We start from the raw sequence: 25,131 nt of genomic DNA, 5'->3' as shown, positions 1-25,131 counted from the left end.
TAATTTTGTAAAAACACTAATATTGTGATTCTCAGCACTACTTATAATTATTAGGGCTGGGTGTCGCCAGTAATTTCCAGAATCAATTCAATTCACCAGAGCCTTTGATTCAATTTTTTTTTTTTTGATTCAATTCGATTTTGAGCTTACACATTTGTTTAGAAATACATTAATAATCTATATACGTTTTGAAAATATTCATATTAATCTAATAGAATTCACATATTCTAAAATGTTTTAGTGAAATTCTAATTGTTAATGTGTTACATGGATTCTCAGAGAAGCTCCAACAATTGTTCTGCTTCTCCTGGAGGGCGTTTCAGTTTGGCCACTAGGTGGCGATCACACTGTAGCATTACACTTTATTCCAGAAGAAGAAGACATGTTAACAAAAATGGTTACTTCAAAAAATATTTCCTTAAAAGAGTTTGGAAATTGATGCCTATGAGTTTATAAAGATTTTCATTTAGTCAACAATGCATGTTTAGGTCGAGCGTTAGCATTAGCCGTCCTATAGGAAATTCCATTATACGTTTCAAGCTAGCGGACTTTAGCTTTATGCATTAGACCGATCTCTACTTTGATGGATCGATAATTGATCTATTAAGCTTAGATTGTTTAATCTGATTTATTAACCTAGCCTTAATAATTATTGCCTCAACTATTGCCGTTTTTATTGTGTTTTTTTGCATGTCAAGGGTCTTTTGTGATGTCTTTCCTGTCTTGATTCTTAACATTCAGTAAGAAGACATCACCTTCTATGAAACATGGAGTCTTCATCTGTCTGCTTGTCAAAACCAGCGTTCCTCCCAAGAACATCTTATTCCCGTTTAGGCCCCACACTTGAACTCAGCTTCTATCTCCCATGCCATTTATTAAAATCAATAACCCCACTCGGGGCTCCAGCCCCAGTCAATTCCACCGAGGTGCAGAACTGGCAGCGAGTACCCCACCCGGCCAGCAGCCGCCCTCTGGCACAGACAAAAGAAGACAGGGGAGATGGAGGAAGAGAAAGAGAGGCTGGAGTACACTGAGTAGCACTGAACACCGTCAGAGCCTCGGGGCCCACTGGGACGCTGATAAAGTACCTGGACATTTTTATAGACAAACTACTTATTTCTGTCCTCATATCGCTCGCAAAGACTGATAACTTTATATTCGCTTCAGCCAGAGGAATGAAAGGGAGGGGGTCCTTTCAGGAGTTTAATTGATCAAACTGTAGCCACGAGGGTTTTTTCTGGAGATAAAAGAGGCTAACACTTTCCTCTGTACAATACAGAGATCTTTCAGAGAGCAGACGCAACAAAAAAAGAAGAATGTGGCTCATTATGCAAAGTCATTACCATCCGCGGACTATACTAGCCGAAGAGGAGAAGTGGATTGTGAAGTTGTATTGTGCAGGACTTCCAGAGGTTAAACTGCCAGTGTGAGGATAACATTATTTTACATTATCCAGATTAATACATGCTGCCAACTTGATAGTTTTAAGGTCAAATTTAAAAAGCATTTCATGACTGCTCACTGAGACTTGGCTGAGCCTCGTGTTGTTTCACTACACAGAGTACCAACAGCTGATGGTAAGCCTGAGTCATGGCTGCAGAGTCAATTTCATCTGAATTATCAGGTAAAACCACAAACATTCAGGAGAATTTGTATAAAAAAATTCCTCTGCACGAATGCTACAGAAACACATCTTGCTTCCTCTAAATGTTGTTGTTGATTTCAGAGCGATTGATACCATTGATCATTCTCTGTTGTTACAAAAATGTGAATATTGGCGTAAAACTAATAATTGGTTGAGAAGTTACTTGGATAATTAGGTTTACTATTGATAATGAAGATTCTAACTTTGAGAAGATTTTTTGTGGACTCCCTCAAGGTTCAGTCCTTGGACCAAAGTTATTTTCAATACACATTAATTTTTATTTTATGTCAACAAAGTTGAGATTCATCCTGTTTGCTGATGATACCGACATGTTTTGTTCTGGAAAGAATATTGATGAATTGCTGAAGGTTTTTTGGTTTAATTTGGTTAAAAAATCGTTTAATTATAACAAGTTATCTCTAAATGAAAGTAAGACTAAAATTATGATATTTTTCTGGTAATCGAAAGGTTTAAAAAGTTAAATTACATTTAAATAGTACATAAATACTATATGTTGAAGAAGTAACGTTTTTATTTGATGATAAATTGTCTTGGAAATCTCATATGAATTACATAAGACATAAAGTTTCTAAATCTATTGGTATTCTGTTTAAAATCAGGGATGTGTTAAACAAAAAAGTTTGTACTTTGTTTATGGTTCATTAGTTGTTCCGTATCTTTCATTTTGTGCAGAGATTTGGGGAAATACAGGAAAAACTCTCATGGAACCTTAGGGAAAACTACAAAAAAAAGTGATTAGAATACTTATTAGAGCAGGATTTTGTAAACCAACAAATTCTTTATTTTGTTTGAATAAAAGCTTAAAATTAAAGGAAATTGTGTATAAAGTAAAACATAATCTAGTTTCAAAAATATACAGAAACTATTTACTTTAAGAGTTTGTCGGTATGATTTAAGAGGTCTTTTTTTACTTTGAACGCATTCAAGTTTGAACAAATGTTAAGGCGAAATGTGTTTCAGTTCTCGGTGTGAAATTATGGAATAAATTAAGTGATTAATTAAAAATAAGTTATTTTTTTGCAGTTTAAAAAACGTCTAAAATGTAAATGTATAAATGATCACAAAACACTTATGTAAAAGAATTTGATTTACTTGCATTTATTTGTAAAAGATTGTTTTTTACTTGATTGTATTCATTTGGTTTGTTAAATTGATCAGCGTGGACTTGTAGAATATTAAAGGATAGGCATCTAATAAGCGTCATAAGCTTCTACCAATTGTCTTTTTATTGGCTGTTTGTATATTCTGTTCATTTTTGTACATCATGTAAATGGCAAACTAAACCAACAACCTAAACCTAAATAATCAAGACGGTTTAGACATTTCTAATCAGTTTATAGGTTTGATCAGCAAAATCCACAAGCTAAACCCTAAAAAAATGTGAATTCATAAATGTATGTCTATCATTTAAGTCAATCAAGATAATAGAAAAGTCGTTCTCCAATAGTTTCAGTACTTTTATTAAAAAAAAGTATTTTAAAGCTCAGTTGCTCTTTCCTGTGGTAATTTTAACAACAATCAAATCTTATTTTCCAACGACATAAAACACATTATTTTAGCCAAACAGGAAAAAAATCCATAATTTTTCTATAGAACCTTAAAATACCAATATATTATTAGATCTGTTTACTGTATTTGTTTTATTTCCTTTTTACTAACAGTTTTCTTTTAGGAGTACCCAGTATAGAAAACAAACAATTACATGTCATTAATGCCAAAATAAATTGATCTTTGCTCAAAAAAATCTAATTTAATTTCTATAAAAACAGATTATAGAGGGCCAAATAACAGATTTTTCTTATTTTTTAAATAAGAAGTTATTTATATTAGTATGTTATTTTTAAATAAAAAAATAATCTTGGTCAAGTTTTAATAGCAACTCGTAAAAATAGATTTTTATTATTTTACAAAGTTGGATTTGAATGAAAATATAAAAAAATTAATTGGTTGAACTTGTACATTGAAAGCCATTCAATAAATTTGGGGTTTGATACTTTATACACATGCACACTTGTAGTTGATAGTTATGTGGTGATACAGATACAGGTGTCATATTTTGATACCAGAATATCATCTCATTAAGCCCCGCCGATTATTAGTCTGAACTACAGGTGTAACAATTCCTTTTAACACATTCATATCATAATTTGTGGTTGACGACACACTTCGTAGTTGTTATTGGTTCATTTTAAACGATCCGATTTGATCTGATTCACTGACGTAAAATAGATCCAGAACATCTTTATCCAAAACTTCAACCAGTGTGACTCAGAGATAATTACCTGGTACTGAACAGTGCAGGTGAAGTTTTTCAGATTCCTTGTATTTCTTCAAGATAATCAAGGGTAAATAAATAAGTGTACAAACTAACAAGTAAATAAGAATGAATGTCAAATCCATGATCGATCAGTTTTTGCTGTTACACTCTTAAACTTCACAGTTTATGTGGGTAAAAAAGCTATATTGCTATTTTTAAACATATATTTACTTTTAATGTACGTGGGTACTGTACCTAATGAACTCAGCCTAAACTATTAGCCTAAATGTTTGTTTCAAGGGTTTTTAATTATTTAGGATTTTATTTAAAAAAATGTAACCAAATATAAGAACACCATTGGTGGTTAATGAACCACAACGAGGAGACTCATTTTTCAACAGAGGAGGGTTAGGGGTGGATTCTAATATCTCCAGTTTGCACTGCATGACAAATGTGGATTGAAAAGCAGGAAAAGATGGAAAAGACAGAAAAATAATTCCTCAACCAACTCCATGACAGTCCCCTCACTCTACTGTTGACTGAGAGGAAACCAGAGTTTATTTTTGCGGGAGCCAAACAAAGAAAGTAGACATATCTTGATAGGGAAAGACATACGTGCAGGAACAACTTTATTAAAGAATTAAACGCTTTTTAAAATTAAAAAACAATGAGTACAATTGCTCTTTTAAGTATTTTTCTCGTTGCCAGTATTATCTTACTGAGCATATTTAAATTTTCCACTTGGTTTTTAGTGGTTTTAGACTGAAATGTTTTAAGTAAAATTGAAATATCCAACTTTGTACGACACTTTGGTTAATATAATATGTTGTTTTCAAAAATTGCTGTCAGCTAAGAAAAAATACAAACAAATACATTTTTCCCACATTAGGAGTGTTATTTTATCTTGTCTTTGAGAGCCTGAGTTGATATATACCCATAAAGATACAAAAACAAGAGAATGGAGACCACGAAGAGTACGAAGAAAGTACGGTAAAGAAAAAGCAAACATCACTGTATGAATAAACATCTATCAAGAAACTCAATGACTTCAACTTTGACTGACTTTTCACAGACGCATACATATTTGTAAAAACAACCACTTAATCAAACGTGAATTAATTTTTAATGCACTTTCAAACTTCAAAGTTTGGACTTTGTTAAAAATAAACTTAATAAATATTATTTATCTTTGTGCAAACTATTAAAGTCTCTTTATGCTAAACAAATAAATATATAAAAATGAACAACATATTCAATATTGGAATTAATTTTTGATCACTGTACAATATTTTTGTTTACTTTTTATTTTAATAAATACTTCACACAAAGGAAACTATCTAATAAACATTGAACAATTATTTTTCACAAAAGTATTAGATTTATGTTTTTAATATTTTCAAATGCAAAAAAAAAAAAAATGACTCAAATGCAATTATTTGTTACCCCAAATAATGGAACTGTGAACAACAAGAAAAATAACTTTGTAGTCGATTCAATTTACGGTAATCATCTGCCAGATGTTACACAAGAGAATAAAAAAACCGTAAACATTTTAAACTTCACGAAATTGATTAGATTAACTAATGTGTGCAATTATGGCAGAACTGTGGTCTGAATTTTTATATCTACAATTGAATCCTAACTCTGAAAATAACTAACGTTTCTAAATAAAAAGAATAGCAAAAGAAGAACTTCGCGTTAGAAGCATTCAAAGAAACGAGGCAAAGACGGAAGTGTTACACAGGGAGTCATCTTGTCCGGAAGCTCAACTAGAACACGCCCACTTTGGAACTTCGGCCCAATAAGCTGTCTTGAAATTAGTGCGCATGCGTCAGAAAAATGCGCGGGAGAGCCTTAAAACCAAAACAACAGCGTCATGACATTTGTTGAGTTTTTTTTAATTCACCGCTTTTGATTTAACTCGATGAATTTAATTCACCGATAAGACGGAAAAGGTTAGTTTGTGATGCAGGTAGTTGGTGGTCAATGGTCGTCGAGTCAAACTTCTGTTTAGCTGAATTATTTTTTTCTGACCATAAAATCTGCGAATACAGAAAGATAAACATTTATAGGCATGTAGGGTCCATTTTGTACAACGTCATTGGAGTTTACTAACATTGTTTACCTGCGTGTTCATCTCAGATCGTTGAAGGTGATCTCGTTCGTGTCGTGGTGGGACAGCATGTCTGATGACTTCAGTCAGTCTCTGACTCCTCCAGTGTCCCCCTTCACAGCAGACGGTCTCTGTGATCTGACTCCTGCTCGTCCACCGCATTTCTGCTGCTCTGAAGTCAAAGATGAAGCCGCTGCTGCTCTGTCACCTGAAGGATACGCTGCCAGAGGCGCCCTGAAACGGTACAAGAGGAGCCCAACTTACAGACTGTCATGTTTATTAAATCTGGGCTTTGAGCTCCTAAAATTCAGTTAAAGCAAACTAAATGTGGGTGCTGTGGTTTTCACCTATAATTCTAAGTATTTTTTAATTCTAATTTGCTAATTAAATATACAGCTTAATCATGTGATTTGAAAATATGTTTCGAAATTTGGAATTCAGTATGAAAAATTACAATTTAACATTGTAAAAAAAAAACACACACACAAATGAATGGCACTTTAAATTGTCGTGTTTTTTTTTTGGTTGTTTAGCGGTCACCTATACACAGATTTGATTTGGCAGAGTTTTACGCCGGATGCCCTTCCTGAGATTGTGAAGCAATCCCATATCCAACTGAGTCATCCAGCTGCTTTATGTGTTTTTGGCACCATAATTAAAATTAAACTGCTTTTTGGTTGTTTGGTCCAATTTACAAAATGACATTACAACTCTTTGTGTGTTTTAAATTCAAAGTTATTTAAAGTAAATTTGAAATTATTTAAAGTAAGTTTGGTGTTTTATGTCAAAATCATTGACTGTAAATGAGACCTGGACTGAACTCCTCCCCTCTGCGTTCCAAGTAGGAAGTACCTGCAGTAAGCCAAAATCACAGACTTATTTTGAGAAATCAATAGTTATGGAACCAAAACCTATAGCAATTTCAAATGCAACTTTGTTTTTAAGTAGTTCTTTAAATGACAACTGAGTTGTCATTTTTTATATTAAATTCCAAACTGCAAAATGTATTTTCAAATTTCTAGCCTGATTTTCAAATTGAATTGTCCATTGAGAATTAAACTTTACTTTAAATTATGGGTGAAGAAACCTCCCACAGGGGTGGAAAAGACTCTTTGTGAATAGTGTTGGCTAATACTGCATGAACGTGTCAGGATGCTGTTGCGTCTGGACCCAGCACCAGCCGAGTATGAGGCGGACACGGTGGAGATCTTTGGCTTTGTGTGGGTGACGGAGACAGCACTGGTGGAACAAACCAAACTCCTTTTTGGTCTGTTCAGGTAATTTGATCACCTTTCTTTAAATGTCATTTTTCTTAGAAACATCAAAAATAACTTGTAGTTGATTATTATACTTGAGTATTCTTTATGTTTAATCTCTTCTGTTGTTTTTTTGTATTTCAGACAAAATGTTTATAAACTGGAGGCTTTGGTTAAGTCTTCCTCCCATGACTTTGGTAAGTCTGTGTCAAACTGGGTCAAACACAAGCTAAGCATTAAGACAGAACTTTGGACTTTTTCAAATAATCTTCTAGGCATTTATAATATTCTTTCTTTAGAGTGAGATGTTGATGTATGCTTCTTGTCCAAACGTCTAGTTCAGTCTGTGATGTTATTTTTCAGGACTGGCAGGTAACCTCCACTATGAGGCAGAAGATCTCCGACAGCAGTGCGTGTTATTTCTCCAGTACGTGAAAGTCTTCTTGCACAGGTTGGTGTTGGCTCTCACTCATTGTGTGATTGCTTAGTAAGAAATCACAATATAGTGATTGTCCTGCTCCTTTCTGTACGTTTTTCGGCATGTAAGGAATCAGTCAGACTTTCAGTGATTTCAGCAATCTTGTTATCAAAATGTTCAGCCTGTTCAAAACATTACTGCTTTTACTTTTGGTATTCATAAACGTTATACTTTTTGAAATATTGAGCAAAATATGCCACTTGATCCAAATAAAATGAATGAGAAAGTTTTAACATTTCTAAATTTTAAGTAGATTAGCAACAAGTCTTTAAATATATTGTTTTTATCTTTTGTAGAAATTGTCAAAAAAAGAGTTTGTCTAATATTTGCTAACGTTTTTGGCTAATTTGTTATCTATTGAGGTTTTTTATGCTAATTTGGAGTTTAGCCTCTATTTTAGCTACAGGCTAACGTTTTTGACAACCGTATTTTCCGGACTATAAGTCGCAGGAGCCAAAAAATGCATAATGAAGAAGAAAAAGACATATATAAGTCACTCTGGAGTACAAGTCACACTTTTTATAGAAAAGTCTTTAGGCTATGTTGGAGTTCGGCCAATATTTAAGCAACAAACTAGCTTCTTTGGCTAATTTTTTATCTATTGAGGTTTTTTAGGCTAATTTAGAGTTTAGCTTCTATTTTAGCAACAGGCTAACATTTTTGACTAATTTAGTTTACTGAGGAATTACTGGGTATATTGGAGTTCGGCTAATATTTAAGCAACAAGCTAGCTTCTTTGGCTAATTTATTATCTACTGAGGCTTTTTAGGCTAACTTAGAGATTTTCTTCTATTTTAGCAACATGCTAACGTTTTTGGCTCATTCGTTATCAACTAGAGTTGTTTATGCTAATTAAGAGTTTAGCTTCTATTTTAGCAACAGGCTAACATTTTTGACTAATTTGGTTTACTGAGGAATTTTAGGCTATTTTGGAGTTTAGCTAGTATTTAGCAACGAGCTAGCTTTTTTTGGCTAATTGGGCATCTATTGAGGTTTTTGGGGCTAATTTTGAGTTTAGCTCATATTTAACAACACACTAAATATTTTTGCAAAATTGGGAGCAATCTTAATACAATTTCTTTTAGAAATTTAGGTCAACTTCAGTGCTCTTTCATAGTTATTTGACGAAATTTCCAGTTTTTTGACAAATTTAACATTTTGCAGATAGTTTTTTGCGTTTTGTAAATCAGCAATTAAAGTAAATTGTGTCACCATTTTCAGCAAAAAGCATTCACACTAGCATTATTATGTGTAATGCAACTTTTCTAGTTTATGTTTTTCTTTTGATGCCGGATCTTCAGGATGTTTAAATTCCGTTCGTTCTCAGGTATTTTGAGCCCAGCAGCTCCATGGAGGCCGGTCCGTCTCACCCGTACGAGGAGCTGGAGCTGCAGTTTCCCTCTGTTTTGCTGGAGGAGCTGTTCGGCCTTACTCTCCTTACTGGCCGACTCAAGGATCTGCCTGCCAACATTCAGAGTGCTTTCGTTATACAAAACCCAGGAAAGGTACCACTGAACATGTATTCTGCATCACTGTGACTTTCCATCCCAGAATAAACACATTTTTGCCCCTCATACTCTCCATAGCTCAGCTGAACTTGCTTTTGTTGACTTCAAACCACATTCCTCCCACAGATTTTTCCTCCCTGCTGGCACTTGGTGCACCTTCATCTTGACATCCACTGGTCAGTCTTGGAGATACTGCACATACTCGGTCACAAGATGCAAGGTACGAGTCTGAGCGAGCAACTGAGACAGGAAATGAGAACTAAACACTGTGTAATGTGACTCTTATGTTGAATCATTGTCTCTGAAACTATCTCCAGGGCAGGTGGTGTACGCCCACCAGTTTGTAAATCTGACAGGAGAGAACCTGACTGATACCAGCCTGTTTGAGGACCACCTGTGCAGTCTGCTCTGTGACCTCACCGGTTTGGCCGTGGGCAAATACAGCAAGGTGGGTGGTTTGTTGCACCTCAGATTACCTGAAGTATCTGCGGTATTTCCAGTTTGCTTTTCTATTTGAGACTTTATCTGATTTCTCTAGATTTATAGAAACTATAGTCACTTGAACAATGTGCAACCATGTTGATTTCAGGTGAGGCCCACAGAGGCGTTGAGCACCAATCATTACCTTTGCACCTGTACAAAAGAGATGTGGATTCTGATCATGCACCTCCTGGAAAACAGGAATAAGACTCTGCACACACAGGTAACCCACACACTCACATTTACCACCACCGATCAGGATCTCAGTCCAACATGTTCTTGTCTAGTCTTTCTGGAGCTACGTGAACTCGTTGCTGAAGCCCCTGGTTTTGGGGCGGCCCGGAGAAGAGAGCGTCCCTGGTCTACCCTCTCACTGCAAAGACCCTCTGGGCTTCACGTGGTGGCTGCTCACTCATTTGACCATGCTGAGCCAGTACAGCCGGAATGGTTCGATCCAGAGTGAGGTAAGAGGACACCAAACCTCGTAGGTTTAATATGTGAAAGGGTAAACACTGAGCAAAACAGTGTGCCTTCACACTAGTAAATCTGTGAGGTTTAGCAGTTTTAACAAAAATCTGGCAATTAGAGTTTTTTAACAGGTGGCACATGACAAATTTGCATTAGATGAAAAAAAAAGTGTTTTTTAGGTGAACACATTTTAGGGAAGGCAGGTGCCACAGACAGGCGAAAAATAATGAATTATTAATGACAATTGATGACACCGATTCTCACATACACTCCTGATCAAAATGTGAAGACCAGTAAAGAAATAGCAAGGATCTGAATTTCGCGAATTCCAACATATTTTCAAGGAGAAAAGCGGCTCGACTGTTTATCAGCAGATCAGAAGTTTTAAGATGCACTCACACCAAACGCAATTTGTGACAAATTCACGTGGCCCACCCCTCTTTCGTCGCGCAACAAATTAGCTGCATGAAGTCTGTCAAAAGATGTGTTCCTGAGCTCGACGCCGTGGCTGCCTGTGGGAGGAGCTACCAGCTGATGGTTTTAGGATGATTGCTATAAGCAGGGGTGTCAAACTCAATCACACCAGGGGCCAAAATCCAAAACACACCTTAGATCGTGGGCTGATCAAGAAAAACATTTATTGAACACTCTAAAGATACATTTTTTAACTTTAAAACCGTAACTTTTTAACATAATTATGAACTAGATATACAGCATTACCTGTGATAATGCTAGTGGGAATGCTGTAAGCTGAATTTGGCTGCTGAAGATGATAGTGCTAGTAGCTGAAGATGCTGAAATTGAAAGCTGAAAATGCTTGAGCTGATAGCTGAAAATGAAGAAGTTAATAGCTGAAAACACTGAAGTTAATTGCTAAAAACGATGAAGCTGATAGCCAGCTAAAATATTAGCTAAATGCCAAATTAGCCTAAAAAACACAAAAAAACCTAAATTAGCCAAAACAGCTAGCATGTAGCTGAAATGTCAGCCTAACTCCAAAACAGCCTAAAAAATCATAGTAAATGCCAAAATAGTCCAAAAAGCTAGAAGAATACTTTTTCAACATAATTATGAATAATAAAAAGGCAGGAATATTATTCTAGAATAAATCAACTTAAACCTGAAATAATTTCAATATTTTATTCTCCATAAAAATATACTTTGTCAACATTATACAAGTTAAAAATAAGCTCAAGATAACATCAGGCCATTAATAACAATAAGATAAAATGATCTGCGCCTTTTTCGCTCAAATTGAGCTACTAGCTGACCTTCGCGCTGTTGCTTAAATCACGCCACGGGACTTCAGATCACCAAAATTCGCGCCTGTTCCATTGACTTAAAACTGAAACTAACCGTCTCTGCTGCACAAATCGCATTCGGTGTAAATGCAGCTTTAGACCACCGTCTTTAAAAAGCAGAATTTGTGCCAAAAATGTCCATTCTGTGTTATTTAAGTAATCAACCTGTTAAGGTCTCTTGAGGCCAAAAAAAGCTCAATTTCTTTAGAAGATGCCAGGACTGTTGAGCTGCATGATCAAAGGCCTCTGACAACCTATCATATCTGCTGAGGTTAGATGCAGTCAAATTTGATTTTCCAAATGTTTTTTTCCTCCAATCCCAAGGCTTACAGAACAAAAAAAGTCCCCCAAAAAATGTCACTGGTACTGAGCCAGAGGATCTAAAGCAGGGATGGGTAACTTCAGGCCTCCTGCATGTTTTCCAACGCACCCTGCTCTGGCACGTTCTAATTGGCTGGACACACCTGAACCAGGTAGTCATGAGTAGGACTTCTGGAAATCATGCTGACATTGGCCCTCGAGGCCTGGAGTTCCCTATCCCTGATCTAAAGGCTCTATCTTGGTATCTTCAGTGTTTAAGAGTCATGTGATCAACAAGCAAAGACGAAGAGATCCTTGAATGAGTTCTTTTTCTTTTGGTTCTGTTTCTTCAGAAACACCTGGACGATAACTGGACGTTCGTTGAAGGTTTGCTCAAGTTAACCTGTAACCCAAAGGTCAGCATTAGTTTAGTTCTGCTGGTCATCTTTGGTGTTTGTTACGCTTCCTTCAGGACGCTGTGTTTGATAACAGGGGGGGTTGGCTGAGGAGCAGGTGAGGATGCACGTCCACTGCTGCCTCACCCTGTGTCTGCTTTGGGGGCCCCGCACCGCCGCTGTCTCCATCCTCTGGGATTACTACAGTAAGAACCTGGTAAGAACCAAAATATAAAGTCGAAAACTTTCAATCACAAACAAAAGCTCAAACTAAACAGGTTTACAGAGGCACTGGAACCTATTTTCTGGTTTTGGGTTATGGAATTATGTCAAAGAATGGCTCACAGAAAAGCTTAATGCAGAGAGATTGTTTAAATAAAATTAATATAATTCAAAGCTAATGGAAAAGGTTGTTATCCTAAAGGTAAAAACGTAATAAAAGATACATTTTTTTTTCATATGTTGTCTAACACCCTTTAAAACACACGATTACACAATGTTAACCAAAATAGACCCTTTTCACAGTGATGTCAGACAAAATGGTGACAGGGCCGAGAATGTGAAAAGGAAGTTCCGGTTTTATGGATTTAGAACAGCAAAGCTGACAGCTGAACGCTGTTTAACACATTTTTACATAAATAATAAAAGCTAACCTTACAGATTTTAAAAGAAAAATGTACAATATTTATTTTATGAATGTCCTGCTGAACTGTACATTCCTTTTCTGTCTTAGATCGTTCACAAATCTAAATACAAATCTGAATAATCCTTCGATATTTGAGGGTCTATTAAAAATATCGATCTTTCATTTGAGCAGATATTATTCTAACAGGTTCTATTTTTTCTTGATGTTATTCAGAACTCTTTTAAGTGCAGCACAAAAACTGATGAAAATTGACGTTGGCCACGTATTTTAACTTTACCCAAGACTAAATGCTCAAAAAGGCTTTTTTCCGTCCCGTGCAGAACGCCTCGTTCACGGTGCCCTGGTTGGGCGTGTCCGCGTTGGCAACTCAGTGCAAGACGCCTCTGGCTCTGCTGGAGCAGGCCCGTGGCCTCGGATGTCCCTCTCCCGTCCACTCCCCGGGACACACCCAGCTGTACCGCTCGTCCAGCTCCTTCCACATCTTCCTCCGAGTGCTGGCCCTGTGCCTCGGCCAGGATGGAGTGGGCGGAGTCCCACAGAGACAAATCAAGGGCAGGTGAGGATAAAGACTGGATCCAAAGAAAGGACTGGGTGATAGTATTCAGTCCTCCCCTTGATCTTTGGATGTGTGTTCAGTTTAAACAGCTGTTTGGAGTATTTTGGCAGTGGGGCTGCATACCTGCAGTAATGCTTGCAGGACATGCGTTTGGCTCTTGTTTGTTGAAGCGCCAGGTGCACCGCAGTCTCCCAGCAGGCCTTTGATATTTGCTGAGGCCCTGTGCTAGAGCAGGTGTCTCAGGAGTCTACCACCTGCTCTCCGGCTCGGGCCAGACCCGAGGAGTCTCCGGTGATGCTCGGGCAGGACTCCGACTGCACCCGCCTCGAAAAGTGTGCGAGGCCGCCAAGTGAAGGGCTCTAAATAAATGAAATTCACAAGCCGATGTTCAAATCAGAAGCGAGCGCTGGGCCGTACAATATCCCAACGTCGCTGGGTGCCAGAGAGTGGCAGCCGTAGATAAATCCGCCTAATGACTTTCCTCTGTCTGGATTGTGTTCAGTAGCACGGCAGACATGGGGGCTAATTAGCTAACGAGCGTGGCGGTTAATTCGCCTTAACGAAGCCGTGTTGGTTTCCAACACGGATGGAGACGAAAGCTTGGGTGAGCAGTGGGAGGGGCTGTGGGTGGCGGGCAGCCTGGCAACAGTCTGGCTGTGTTGGGACGGGTCCAGATTCCCCCTCCTCCCCCGAGCCTCTCCGACTGCGGCGCTGCAATGACCCCGCTCCTCGCCAAGCTCGGCGAGAAACCTGCACCTGTGAGCAACTTGATCTCCAAAAATGTGCAAACAGGTAAGAAGAAGGAAGGAAATCCCAGCTGATTGCATATAACACTCTCATTGGTTTAAATCCACACTCCCAGCTTCATCCATTTATAGTCTTTAGTGGGTGTAAATAAGCTGGATTTAGACTTAACCTGGTCTTCCCCGGCCCCCTCCCTCTGCTTCCACCACCAGTCTGTCTTGAGGAGCTCGCTGCTCGCGTTTTGACCCAAACAGCAGCTCTGCTCACCTGTGTGGGCTGCATCTGTGCTTTGGAGATGGGGGGTGAGGGCTTCAGCCTTCTGTGTTCTCCTGCCAAGCAAACAAACTCCATTGTGGATGTGTGTGCAGCACGTGTGTGTGTGGTATTATTGATCTTCCTCTGGTGTTGCAGTAAATTGGTTTGGCTGCAGAGAGAAGGACCAAGCACCTACTGCTGCGTGTCTGAGTGTCTCTGACATTTAACATGATCTTTAAAGGCATTTCTCCACAGTGCCCGCAGGATCTAACAGCGTGCTGCTGGGTGGTTCTCTATTCTTACTTACCAGCTCCTATTTTTTTTCTTGCTGTCTCACTTACATCCACACACACACACACTCGTCTCTTCCCTGGAGCGTAGAGCGTCATGCAGGTAGGTGATGGAGGGAGAAAGTTCAGGTAGAAACATTCAAAGTCAGAGGTTTCAGGGAAAACAATTCAGTTGGGATGAGTTGGTCAGCAAAAGTAAAGAGACACTTGAAACAGAAACAACAAAATCCTTGTAACTTGTTTTTTGTGTCCTGTTTGTTTCCAGAATTTATTCCAAGTTCTCCTCAAAGAAGATGCAGGAGCTGTCTGAAACGGGCCTCATGAATTTCCTGCTACTCTTTCTGGTGGTGGCCCGGCAGGTAGAGCTGGAGGATGTGGCCAGCAGGTTCTGCGAGCTGCTCGGCTTTCTGCCCTCCAGCCGCCCCCCGACACACCGCACGCTGGTGTGGAGGGGGCAGTTATCGCTGCTGATGCTGTTCCAGGTACGTCTGAAACTGTGGACCCTGATATAAAGGTGGACCGTGACCTTTAGAAAGCATTCAATACAGGGGAACAGGGGTGTCAAACTCAATCACACAAGGGGCCAAAATCCAAAACACATCTAAGGTCATGGGCTGAACAGGATAAACATTTATTGAACACTAAGACTACATTTGTAAAACTTTAAAAACATAACTTTTTAACATAATTATGAGCTAGATATATAGCATTACCTGCGATAATGCTAGTGTGAATGCTGTAAGCTGAATTTGGTCGCTGAAGATTCTAGTGCTGATAGCAGAAGATGCTGAAATTGATAGCTAAAAGTGATGAAGCTGATAGCTGAAATCACTGAAGCTAAAAGCTGAAAATGCTGAAGCTGATAATCAGCTAAATATTAGCTAAATGCCAAATTAGCCAAACAAAAAACAAAAAAAACTTAGGTTAGCCAAATTGGCTGTCATGCAGCTGAAAAAACAGCTAAATTTAAAAATTTCCTTTAAAAGCAAAAAAACAAAAACAAAACCTAAATTAGCCAAAACAGCTGAAAATGTGGCTGAAAAAAATGGCTTAACTCCAAACATAACCTAAACAAATCTTAGTAAATTCTAAAATAGTCCAAAAAGCTAGCAGAATGCCAATTTTTTAAACGGTAAAACCGTAGCTTTTTAACATAAATACGAAGAATAAAAAAGGCAGAACTATTATTACATAATAAATTAACTTAAACCTTGAACAGCTTTCCATATTTTACTCTCCATAAAAATATATTTAGTCAAAATTATACAAGTTAGAAATAAGTGCAAGATAACATCGGACCATTAATAACAACACAATAAAATGATCTCTAGAGGGCCAGATTGAATTACCCGGAGGGCCGGATCCGGCCCCCGGGCCTTGACACATGAAGTAGACGAAACATTTGATCCCTTGTTGATTTTGTTAAATTTCCCATCCAAACAGAATCTGACAATCTGTCATCCTAAAACAGGGGTGGGCAAACGATATGCCATATGGCCCCTAAACCATTTAATTTGGTCCCTAAGCTGAAATTATTTCTACTGATAATTATTTTCATTTTAATTCTTTTATTTACCCATATATTGCGCACTATTAATACATTGACCATGAGATGCATTTAAATGAGATCCATTTAGGTGCAGAAAGTTATTCTGCATTCATGTGGTCTTGGAAGATTTGTTGATTTTCTCACGTTCAGGTGTGTTTTTAGAGTCGGAAGGTCATTTGTCCGATCTTTTCCGAGCCTTTTTCTTTAAAGTCCAATCAGAATTCTTCCCTTCTCCCCAAATGGAGAGTTATGAAAACCGTGTCTCATAATTCGAATGTGGCTTTCATTCGATGAGTTCGCCAATAATTGCCGGTCCACTAGCATTAGCGCAAAGCTTCCAGTGCTCAAATATACATGATATTGTTTTTTTTTAACTTTAAAAAAGGTATGCTCCAACAAAAAGTCATTACTTACATTGAAATATAACCTGTGCTTCACAGCACACCCACGTGAAGAAAAACACTTCTCAGCATGACACCGTTTACCCTCGCGATGGAGGACTTTGCATCCCTTGGCTTGGAGGGTCAAATTCAAAAATAAAAATAAAATAAAAAATCCGGACACACTTGCACTCAATGCCCTTCAAATGGAGGGAAAAAATTTGTATTGGGTTATGTTTGCATTCTTCCCTGAAGGACTTCAACCTATTGGTACAATTAGCGCTAAAATGAAAACAAAAACAACAGTTTTGAAATGAAAACTCGAAAATGTTCTGTTTTAAAGTATATAGATTAATTTTTAGTTAAAATTAAAGAATGTTTTTTTTCCAGATTCCATGTTATTTTTTCTCTTATGAGGTGGGATTACCAAAAAACTCCACAGATCTGCTCCTGGTCCGGTATCTGATCCCCTTCTGGTTCACACAGACCAGTTAGACTCTCCCAACCGACCTGATCACCTGAACTGAAGACACCTGTTTGAACTTTTCACCTGTAGAAAAGACACCTGTCTACAGTCTGACTCCAAACTCTCCGACATGGAAAGACTAACGAGCTTTCAGTGGATTTAAGGGGGAAGATTGTAGACCGGAATGGACTACAAAACCATCAGCAACAAGCTGGAGGTTAAAGGTCACAACTGTTGGAGCATGAGCATCAATCCACCTGTAGGTCTAAGGCTCCAAACCAGATGTGACCTGGTGGGGTTTCCATGATCATGAGAACGGAGACAGATCGTTCTAAAACAACATGGCAGGAGTTAGATGATGACCTGAAAGCAGCTGGAACCACAGTCAAAACCATTGGTGATGCTTTACGCTACAATGGTGTAAGAGCGCTCACAAAGACCCGCCTCAACGAACACCTTCATGATTCAGAGATTCAGATCAGACCAAAACAGAGCTCTAGAGAAATGGGAACACCATCCCCACTGTCGAGCACGGAGGTGGAAGCATTATGATTTGGGGTGTTTTTCTGCACAGGGCTGCTTCATCGTGTGGATGGGAGGGTGGGCGGAGCCATGTACCATCAGATCCTGAGGGAGAACCTCCTTCTCTCACCAGGACGTTAGTCATGGATGGATCCTTCAGCAAGATTATCAGAATCAGAATAGACTGTTGTCATTGTGACATGTTTACATGCACAAACAAAATTCCAGAGTGTCTTTGCAGTTGCATGTTTGGAAAGAAAAATAAAATTTAAACATAAAATAAAAGCATAAAACATAAAATAATAGCATAAAAAGTTAAAAGTATTAACAGAGCACCAATAAAAGACCACTTATTGCACATATTTGTCCATTATAACACCAAACATCCAGCCAAGACAACCGAGGAAAAGGCTGAAGAAGAAGCAGATCTAGGTCATGGAGTGGTCCAGCCCGTCTCTGGGCTGCAATCCTCGAGAAAACCTCCGGAGAGAGCTGAAGCTCAGGGTTGCTAAGCAACAGCCACCGAATTTGAATGATTTAGAAATCATTTGTAAAGACGAGTGGAGCAGAATTCCTCCTGATATTTGCAGAAACTTGAGCTGTGTCTGAATTCCCCCCTACTCACTAAATACTGTGTTCACCATTTTCTAGTGCTGTCCAAATCTACTAATTCAAAAATTAGAAATTTCCCAGAAGTCTTTGCGAAAAACTAGTGTGCAACAATGCTCACTAGATTAGAGAATATAGACCACAATGCATTGCGGTTGAACAATTTCGAACAAAAAAAACGTGTTTAAATGTAATTTTTGAATAAAGCGTCCACATTTTCACCATCAGAACGCAGTGGAGTCATAAACGTCATGAAATGTTCGTATTGATTTGATTTTGTCATATCTGGCGTTTGGAAAAATGAAAAAAGTTGTGAGCTTTGTGTCCGAACCGACTTTAAAATCCAGCGCACTGGATAATTTTTTAGTAGTTAGGGATTACGGAGAGATTTCGGACACAACCTTGATCATCAACTACCAAAAACGTCTGACCTCTGAGCTGCTAATAAGGATTTTGCTATAAAGTACTAAGTTTTTCCAGGATGGTTCAAATACTTAATGTCTTAATGAAAAGTTAATGAATTTATATAAACTCTTTAAAGTGCATTTCTTTATTTTCTTTGTGATTTTCTATCTTGTTCTGAATGCTTATTTGGCATCTTTAAATATTTCTTCTCTAAAAAATAATCGCTTAAATATGTCCAGATGAGCATATATCATTTTCACTGTTTTCCCAGAAAGTCCGGTTTTTTTTTTTCCCGCGTGGGACTAAGAGGGGTTCAGGCTGCACCCCTGTTTGGACATATCTGTGGCAAAATGAGAAATGTAAGAGCTTGATGGAGCAGACTCCATGGATTGATGTTTTCTCTGATTGGTTGCTGCAGGAGAGAGGTCTGGATGTCGGGGTCCAGGCCAGCTGGTTGGCTTCTTCCTTTAATGAGACGGCCAAGGAGTTCTACAACAGGACCACGGAGCTGTCCCGCAGACAGGCCCTCTGGGGGCCTCTGGGCTCCTACCTGGACGGCGTGGCGGAGGTGTTTGAGATGAGCTCCAGCCTCGGCCTGTCGGAGGAGAAGCTGCTCAGCGAGGGCTTCGACTGGCTGCTGCCGGCCTGTCGCCAGTCGGAGCTGAACTCTGCGCTGAGCTTCCTGCAGAGCATCCTGGCGCAGCTCAGGTGAAACATGTACCGCCTCATGTTTCTCTCCACTTTCTCTTTTCATGTTCTTTTGACAGAGAAAACATTTTATAGTTTAGAATAAGCTTTTATAACTGGTGTGTTTTCGGTTCCTATCCCAGCCCGCAGTGCTGACAATAGGAGGATTGTGTGGTCACCGGGGCCGAGTGTCTGTAAAGAGCCTGTGATGCGCTGAGGCCCCTCGTGGTCTCAGGAGGTCTAATGACCCCCGGGTCACCCTCACCAGGTGCTGCTGAAGCCCTGATTAGAGTTACAGGCCCAGGGGAGCCTCTGTGGACCCCCTAGCTGTTTTGAGAAGGGCAGTGTTCCTGCGCTGGTGTGAGAGACTCCGGTCAGTGGAGCATCCAAACGGGTTCAGCTGCAGGACAGGGGTGTTTGTTACACGGACGACCCCAGCTGAAGGTTAAAGAGCCACGGCTGAAACAGTGTCTGTTTATGTGATTGGAACAGAGGCGGCGGCACAGGTGAGAGCCGGAGTGAGGAATGATGGGAATCTTCCCCTCATGTGAGTCGACTTTATCAGTCATCAGAGATGAGCCTAAGAGCGTTTGAAACAATAACAACACCCCGAGTTTCTGTTTTTCAGTTGATTTCATGGATCTGATGAGTAGCAGCACTGACGGTGTCCCCACTTCACGCATTACAGTGACCACTTCTCAGGAAAAGTCAATGTAAACTCGCGTTAAAGTACATTTTGGACTTCTGTTTAAAACTCACGTTCACGCAGGTTACTACGAAAGTTTTCAGGCTTTAAGTACAAACTGGGCAGCCACTGACTGAAAGTTGAAAGATCAACACATTCTCACTCCCAACTCGTCATATATGGACATGTAGACTTCACTTGTTTTCAATGTCTCACTAGTAATTGTGTCCCTATACCTCATCAGAATAAAATGTAAACACGCCATTCGGAATACTCTGGCCCGATCAGACTCTTAGGTGGGTTATATGGATTGTTGATCCGATTGTGGTGCATGTAAACACACATTCCGATCATGTACCGTTACTCTGTTGGATTTGACGTCATGCACAGAGGGTGGGGTGCTCCAGAGGAGACTGTAACACGAACAGGACCGACCGGCAGCAGCCGGACTCGTAGTTTGCAAGCAGGAGAAGATGCTTTGTTTTGGTGTACGCTTAAGACCACAGTCCGGCAGCTTCCTCACGCTGAGCAGCCGGACTCTGGAAAACCGTGTCTCCTGGGAGAACTGTGTCTCCGAGCAGCTTTGGGATGTGTGAGCTGGCGAAGGTGGATTTACAATGCGGAAATGCCGCTCCGCGTTCCCAACAGTCCTCTGAAACCGTGAAAAACAATCATGGTAATTTGTGTTACCAATCGTGACCAGACTAAATCAAGGCTGATGTTGTTCCCACATATTTAAGTGCGGCCATTGCTGCACAGATGTAAGTTCATCCAAAGCTAAATGTCTAACTCTAATCCTTCCTCCGGGTCCGATCAGTCAAGAAAAAGATACTGATCACACAGATTTAGAAAATTATGAGCCAACAGTCACCTAAAATATTTTAATTAATAATAAAAGCAGAAGATGATCTCACTCAAAGCTGTAGCTTTATTTGTTTACAAAAGAACTCGCTACTTTTCCTACGGCTGTTTGTGGCAATTTAGATCAGGGGGGTCAAACTCAATCGCACAAAGAGCCAAAATCCAAAACACGCCTTAAGTCGTGAGCCGAACAGGATAAACATTTATTGAACACTCTAAAACAGAATTTTAAAACTTTAAAACTGACTTTTCAATATAATTATGAACTAGATATAGCATTATCTGCGATAATGCTACTGTGAATGCTGTAAGTTTTGATATCTTTCCGTTTTTCCCTCTTGTGAGGTGATTTGTCATTAAACTAGCTTCAACTTGGGTCCGTGAACTCCAATCTCTAACACAAAGGTCCCCAAACCTCGGGACGCCAACCGGTAACAGTCCAAGTGCTGCTTGGTACCAGGCCACAGATGTAACCAGGGCTCTAAACCCTAAGGATGCCGACTGGTACACTAAACTGGTATCGGTTCTGCGATTTAATGGGGACAGCCAGCACGTCAAAAAGTGATGCAGAGGGGGTCCGAACCATTCGTCTGTATATGACCAGTTGGGACAGAGAATGTGTAGGAAAGGTAAAGCAGGTCAAAGTTTGACCAATCAGGGACTCAGATTTGGTTGTGACGTTTGGATGGCATCCCTTTTAATTCACAGGAATGCCAACCATTTCAAAACTGACCACAGTTTGTGCCCAGTTGGAGTTATATGATGCAAAGTTTTAATCTGTCTATAACAAGCAGTTTGAGAGAGAACTTGATGATGCTGCCAGAGGAAGCCCCTCCCTGCTTGTCCAGTGTGAACACCGTGGGTTCTTACTCCTCACAAACCTTTCTGTCTGTGAGACTTCTCTTTGTAGTTTCAAAAGCCAGACTTCAAAAAGTCTCAAGGTTCCCATCTGCAGAGGTGTACATTTGCACCTAAATGGCCACGGAGGGAGCAGTTAAAAAAAAAGGAAGTGCTCCCAGGGGCCCTCTGTGTGCCGACCTGGACCACTCTGACCCATTTAACAGAATAAGAAGATACCAGACGCCCTCTTTGAAATTCATCCCCCCAAATGAAGCCTAATTCCTCAGCCTGGCAATTCTTGGTATGTCTTTGTGATTAATGCTTTTTCTGTGACACAATTAATGTGTAATTATGTACCCTGGCAAGTTTAGCCTGTACATCATTATGCCCATTAAGAGCAATGTGGAATCTGCACACATTAGCAGAATTATTCTGACAACGGCTGAGGCGGCGGACGGGCCGAACATTCACTGTTGATAGTCATTGTCATGGTGCCGAGGCAAGAAGCCAATCACAGGCATAATTCCTCGGTTTGATTTCTTCCCATGACCCTCTGCTGTGAGACGGTGGGGGTGTTGCTGGTTGATGAGATGAGCTGACACCGGCGCACCCTGTTGGATGTGTTTTCGGCGCAAACAGTTAATCCCCGTCTCCTTGGCTTGATGGAGGAAAGCCTCGCTGGGAAGCATTTTGCTACCTAGCTTTTGATGGGGGGGGGAAAGCAGAACGAAGTGGAACTGCTGGGGTTTTGGGGATGTCTGCCTGCTTGTTGGGATGCTACGTTTGCATTTGTGGGCTGTGTGCCTAATGCTGCTGTTGTGTCTTTGTGAGTACACCGGGAGCCACAGATCCAGATTAAGTGTGGTCTCTGACGATGTTTGGTACAATGAGGGCTGATGGGTGTGAAAGGCCCATTCCACAGTCGTAACAAGCCTAATGAATTCAGACTCTAATCGATTGTCTCAGCTCTCGCTGGATTAGATGCAACCTTGCTGGAAGGGTGTGGGTGTGCACGCACGCGTACCTCAGCACTGGAAAAAAAAAAAAAACGAGGGCGCTTTACTTCTCTTTCTTCCCCAGTTCACCTTAACCCCTGCCTCCTCACCCCCACCCCCCCATGCGGGTGAATGAGGGGGACGGAGGGATCATCTCCAGGCTAAATGAGATTACAGCTCCTTCAGCTGCTTATCAGGACTAATGCCAGGCGCCACGGGGCTGCGGGAGCGGCCAGGGCCAGCGCCAGCCCGGAGATCCCCTTCATGCCTGTATCTTCCCTCACCACACCTTCCTTCACACTGCAGCGCACTGTTGCACCTCGTAATCCCCCTTGAGAGAAAAGAGCGAAAACACATGAAGGAGGAGTAAAAAGGAGTGACAGGGCAGGAGGGGGAGGGGGGAGGAGTGGGGGGCTCACGCACAAACGTATCAGGACGCCGGACACTTTTTTTTACCTGTTCTTTCTTTTGTGAATGTGTCCTTTCAGGCGGGTCCATCAGCTCCCAGGATCCGCTCCGGCCTGGGCTCCTCCTCTCAGCAGCGTGATGAAAGAGCGCCACCTAGCGGTCGCTGCTGCCTTGTGGACGCATTTCTTCCCCTTCCTGCGCAGCCTACGCCTCTCCCAGACCCCCCCGGCACAGCTGGCAGACGCTGCAGCAGGTCAGCATTTCACTCACCGAGAAAAAAACAAAAATCAGCTTCAAAGTGCATTTCTATGTTTCTTAATTCAAATCATTGGGAATCAGGAGCAGACGAAAAAATTCAGTCAGAAAAAGATTCTATTTGTTACGTAAAAAAAATACACTCACCATTTTTGATGCACTGGTAATGTTAGAGCAAAGATGGATGATTGGAAGTGTGGGAAGGCTCACTCTGCAGTCCTGCCCATTGCTCAAGGGCAAATATTTAATGAACTCCTGCTGCTCTGCAGAAACTATGTCCTTGAAAACGATACAGGTTTTTGTCTTAATACGGCATAATAATCATTAAAAGACCACTGGGAACACTTAAAAGAGAATAAAAGATGATAGGAGTGGGGCTTAAAAGCTGCTTTAGCACCACATCTACAGGTATGAGCTGTGGAGAAGATCTGAGAATATTGTTCTAAGACAGGAGTTTTGCAACCTGCACCTCCGGACCCCTCTGGCTAAAGGAAAATAAAATATTTTTAAAAAGTAAGTAGTAAGGTTAAAAAAAAAAAAAAAAACTTGATTCAACTCATTTACAAACAGTTGAAGAACATCAGATTTTTAAGTGCCAGATTTTTTTGTTTTTATCAGTAACCAAATTCAATGATTTGAAGTGTTAGTAAAACAATGTCACTAAATTAGCTGATTTAGCTCATTAGATATGCTAATTTTTTTTTGGTCGGAAAATTGAAAATGTAACCATTTGCTGCATATGTGACACAGGATGTCTTAATTTGAAAGGAACTCATGTGAAAAAAAAGATAAACTATTTCAAGCTTAGAAAAAAAAGTTTGTTTATAGTTATCATAATAGTAACATTAACATCAAAACAAATCTGTCTTATTTCCCTGAAAAGTGTCTCCTGTTGGGATGTTGTCAGAGAGAAATTGACCCAAATGTCTCCTTAAGAGTTGAAGGTTGCAGACTCTTATAGTAAAATGAATGTTTAAAAGGAGAAGTTGATTTTAAAATACAGTCCTGGTCCCATTTTGGTCTTTTGCAGGTTTCACTCTGCTGGCGTTTGATCTGCCCGGTTCTGCCCCGCAGGACCTCCAGCCCAACCCGCTACAGTCCATCATGCAATGCTTCGGCTGGGATGACATGGTTCACCCGCTTCTGGTGACTCGCTACCTTCCCCATCTGCTCCAGAACAGGTACAGTTACGTGTCCGGGTCTGTTTTGATCACCTAATGTCCATGAGGGGGAGGGGGGTGTGTCTTTCATCACTGCGAAGCTCTAACGCACACATCAAGACAGGGACTCTCTCTCCTTCTAAAGAATGATCACTCCTAAAATTAAATCCATGTATGCATCTTACCTCGGAATACTTTTACCTTAAACTCGTTTTTTTCTGAATGCAATTTAGTTTAATAACTGCATCCAGAAAAACATTCCATCAGATCAGAGATCTTTGAGGTGGAGTCAGTTTTTCTCTTAGGAATAAGGAGCTAAAATGAGCATTTCTGTGACATCCATCCATCTTCAGAACCTGCCTAACTTTAACACTGGAGATGTTGGTAACCTGAACAACACAAGCACTTTAACATACTGTAACTCCTCAGCCATGTGTGATCAGCGTGAATCAGCTGATTCTGATGGGGAGTGTTAGCATAGCGTTACTAATGTATAAATTAGGGAATCAATAAAAAAAATTAATGAATTAATCGCAAACCTGGGGAAAAATTAATCGGGATTAATTTTTTTTACTTAGTTTTTGCTGACCACTTAT

The 25,131-nt window shown here is 39.9% G+C and overlaps 1 protein-coding gene across 1 annotated transcript in view; it reads left to right on the top strand.

Moving 5' to 3' along the window:
• Nucleotides 1-5,739: 5,739 nt before the first annotated feature.
• The window catches only part of mms22l (MMS22-like, DNA repair protein), a 23,937-nt gene continuing 4,545 nt past the window's right edge, over nucleotides 5,740-25,131 (top strand). Inside the window, exons 1-17 of the mRNA XM_024268158.2 lie at nucleotides 5,740-5,878; nucleotides 6,066-6,278; nucleotides 7,188-7,313; nucleotides 7,437-7,489; nucleotides 7,656-7,743; nucleotides 9,098-9,275; nucleotides 9,405-9,498; nucleotides 9,596-9,726; nucleotides 9,868-9,981; nucleotides 10,046-10,222; nucleotides 12,181-12,243; nucleotides 12,320-12,439; nucleotides 13,189-13,424; nucleotides 14,979-15,195; nucleotides 19,063-19,352; nucleotides 23,201-23,373; nucleotides 24,406-24,556. Coding sequence (XP_024123926.1) covers nucleotides 6,106-6,278; nucleotides 7,188-7,313; nucleotides 7,437-7,489; nucleotides 7,656-7,743; nucleotides 9,098-9,275; nucleotides 9,405-9,498; nucleotides 9,596-9,726; nucleotides 9,868-9,981; nucleotides 10,046-10,222; nucleotides 12,181-12,243; nucleotides 12,320-12,439; nucleotides 13,189-13,424; nucleotides 14,979-15,195; nucleotides 19,063-19,352; nucleotides 23,201-23,373; nucleotides 24,406-24,556 — 2,384 coding nt within the window. The 5' untranslated portion in view covers nucleotides 5,740-5,878; nucleotides 6,066-6,105. The remainder of the gene's footprint in view (nucleotides 5,879-6,065; nucleotides 6,279-7,187; nucleotides 7,314-7,436; nucleotides 7,490-7,655; nucleotides 7,744-9,097; nucleotides 9,276-9,404; nucleotides 9,499-9,595; nucleotides 9,727-9,867; nucleotides 9,982-10,045; nucleotides 10,223-12,180; nucleotides 12,244-12,319; nucleotides 12,440-13,188; nucleotides 13,425-14,978; nucleotides 15,196-19,062; nucleotides 19,353-23,200; nucleotides 23,374-24,405; nucleotides 24,557-25,131) is intronic.

This window comes from Oryzias melastigma, linkage group LG16, assembly GCF_002922805.2.
Source record: "Oryzias melastigma strain HK-1 linkage group LG16, ASM292280v2, whole genome shotgun sequence".
NCBI lineage: Eukaryota > Metazoa > Chordata > Actinopteri > Beloniformes > Adrianichthyidae > Oryzias > Oryzias melastigma.
This window is presented reverse-complemented; position numbering and strand designations above follow the sequence as displayed.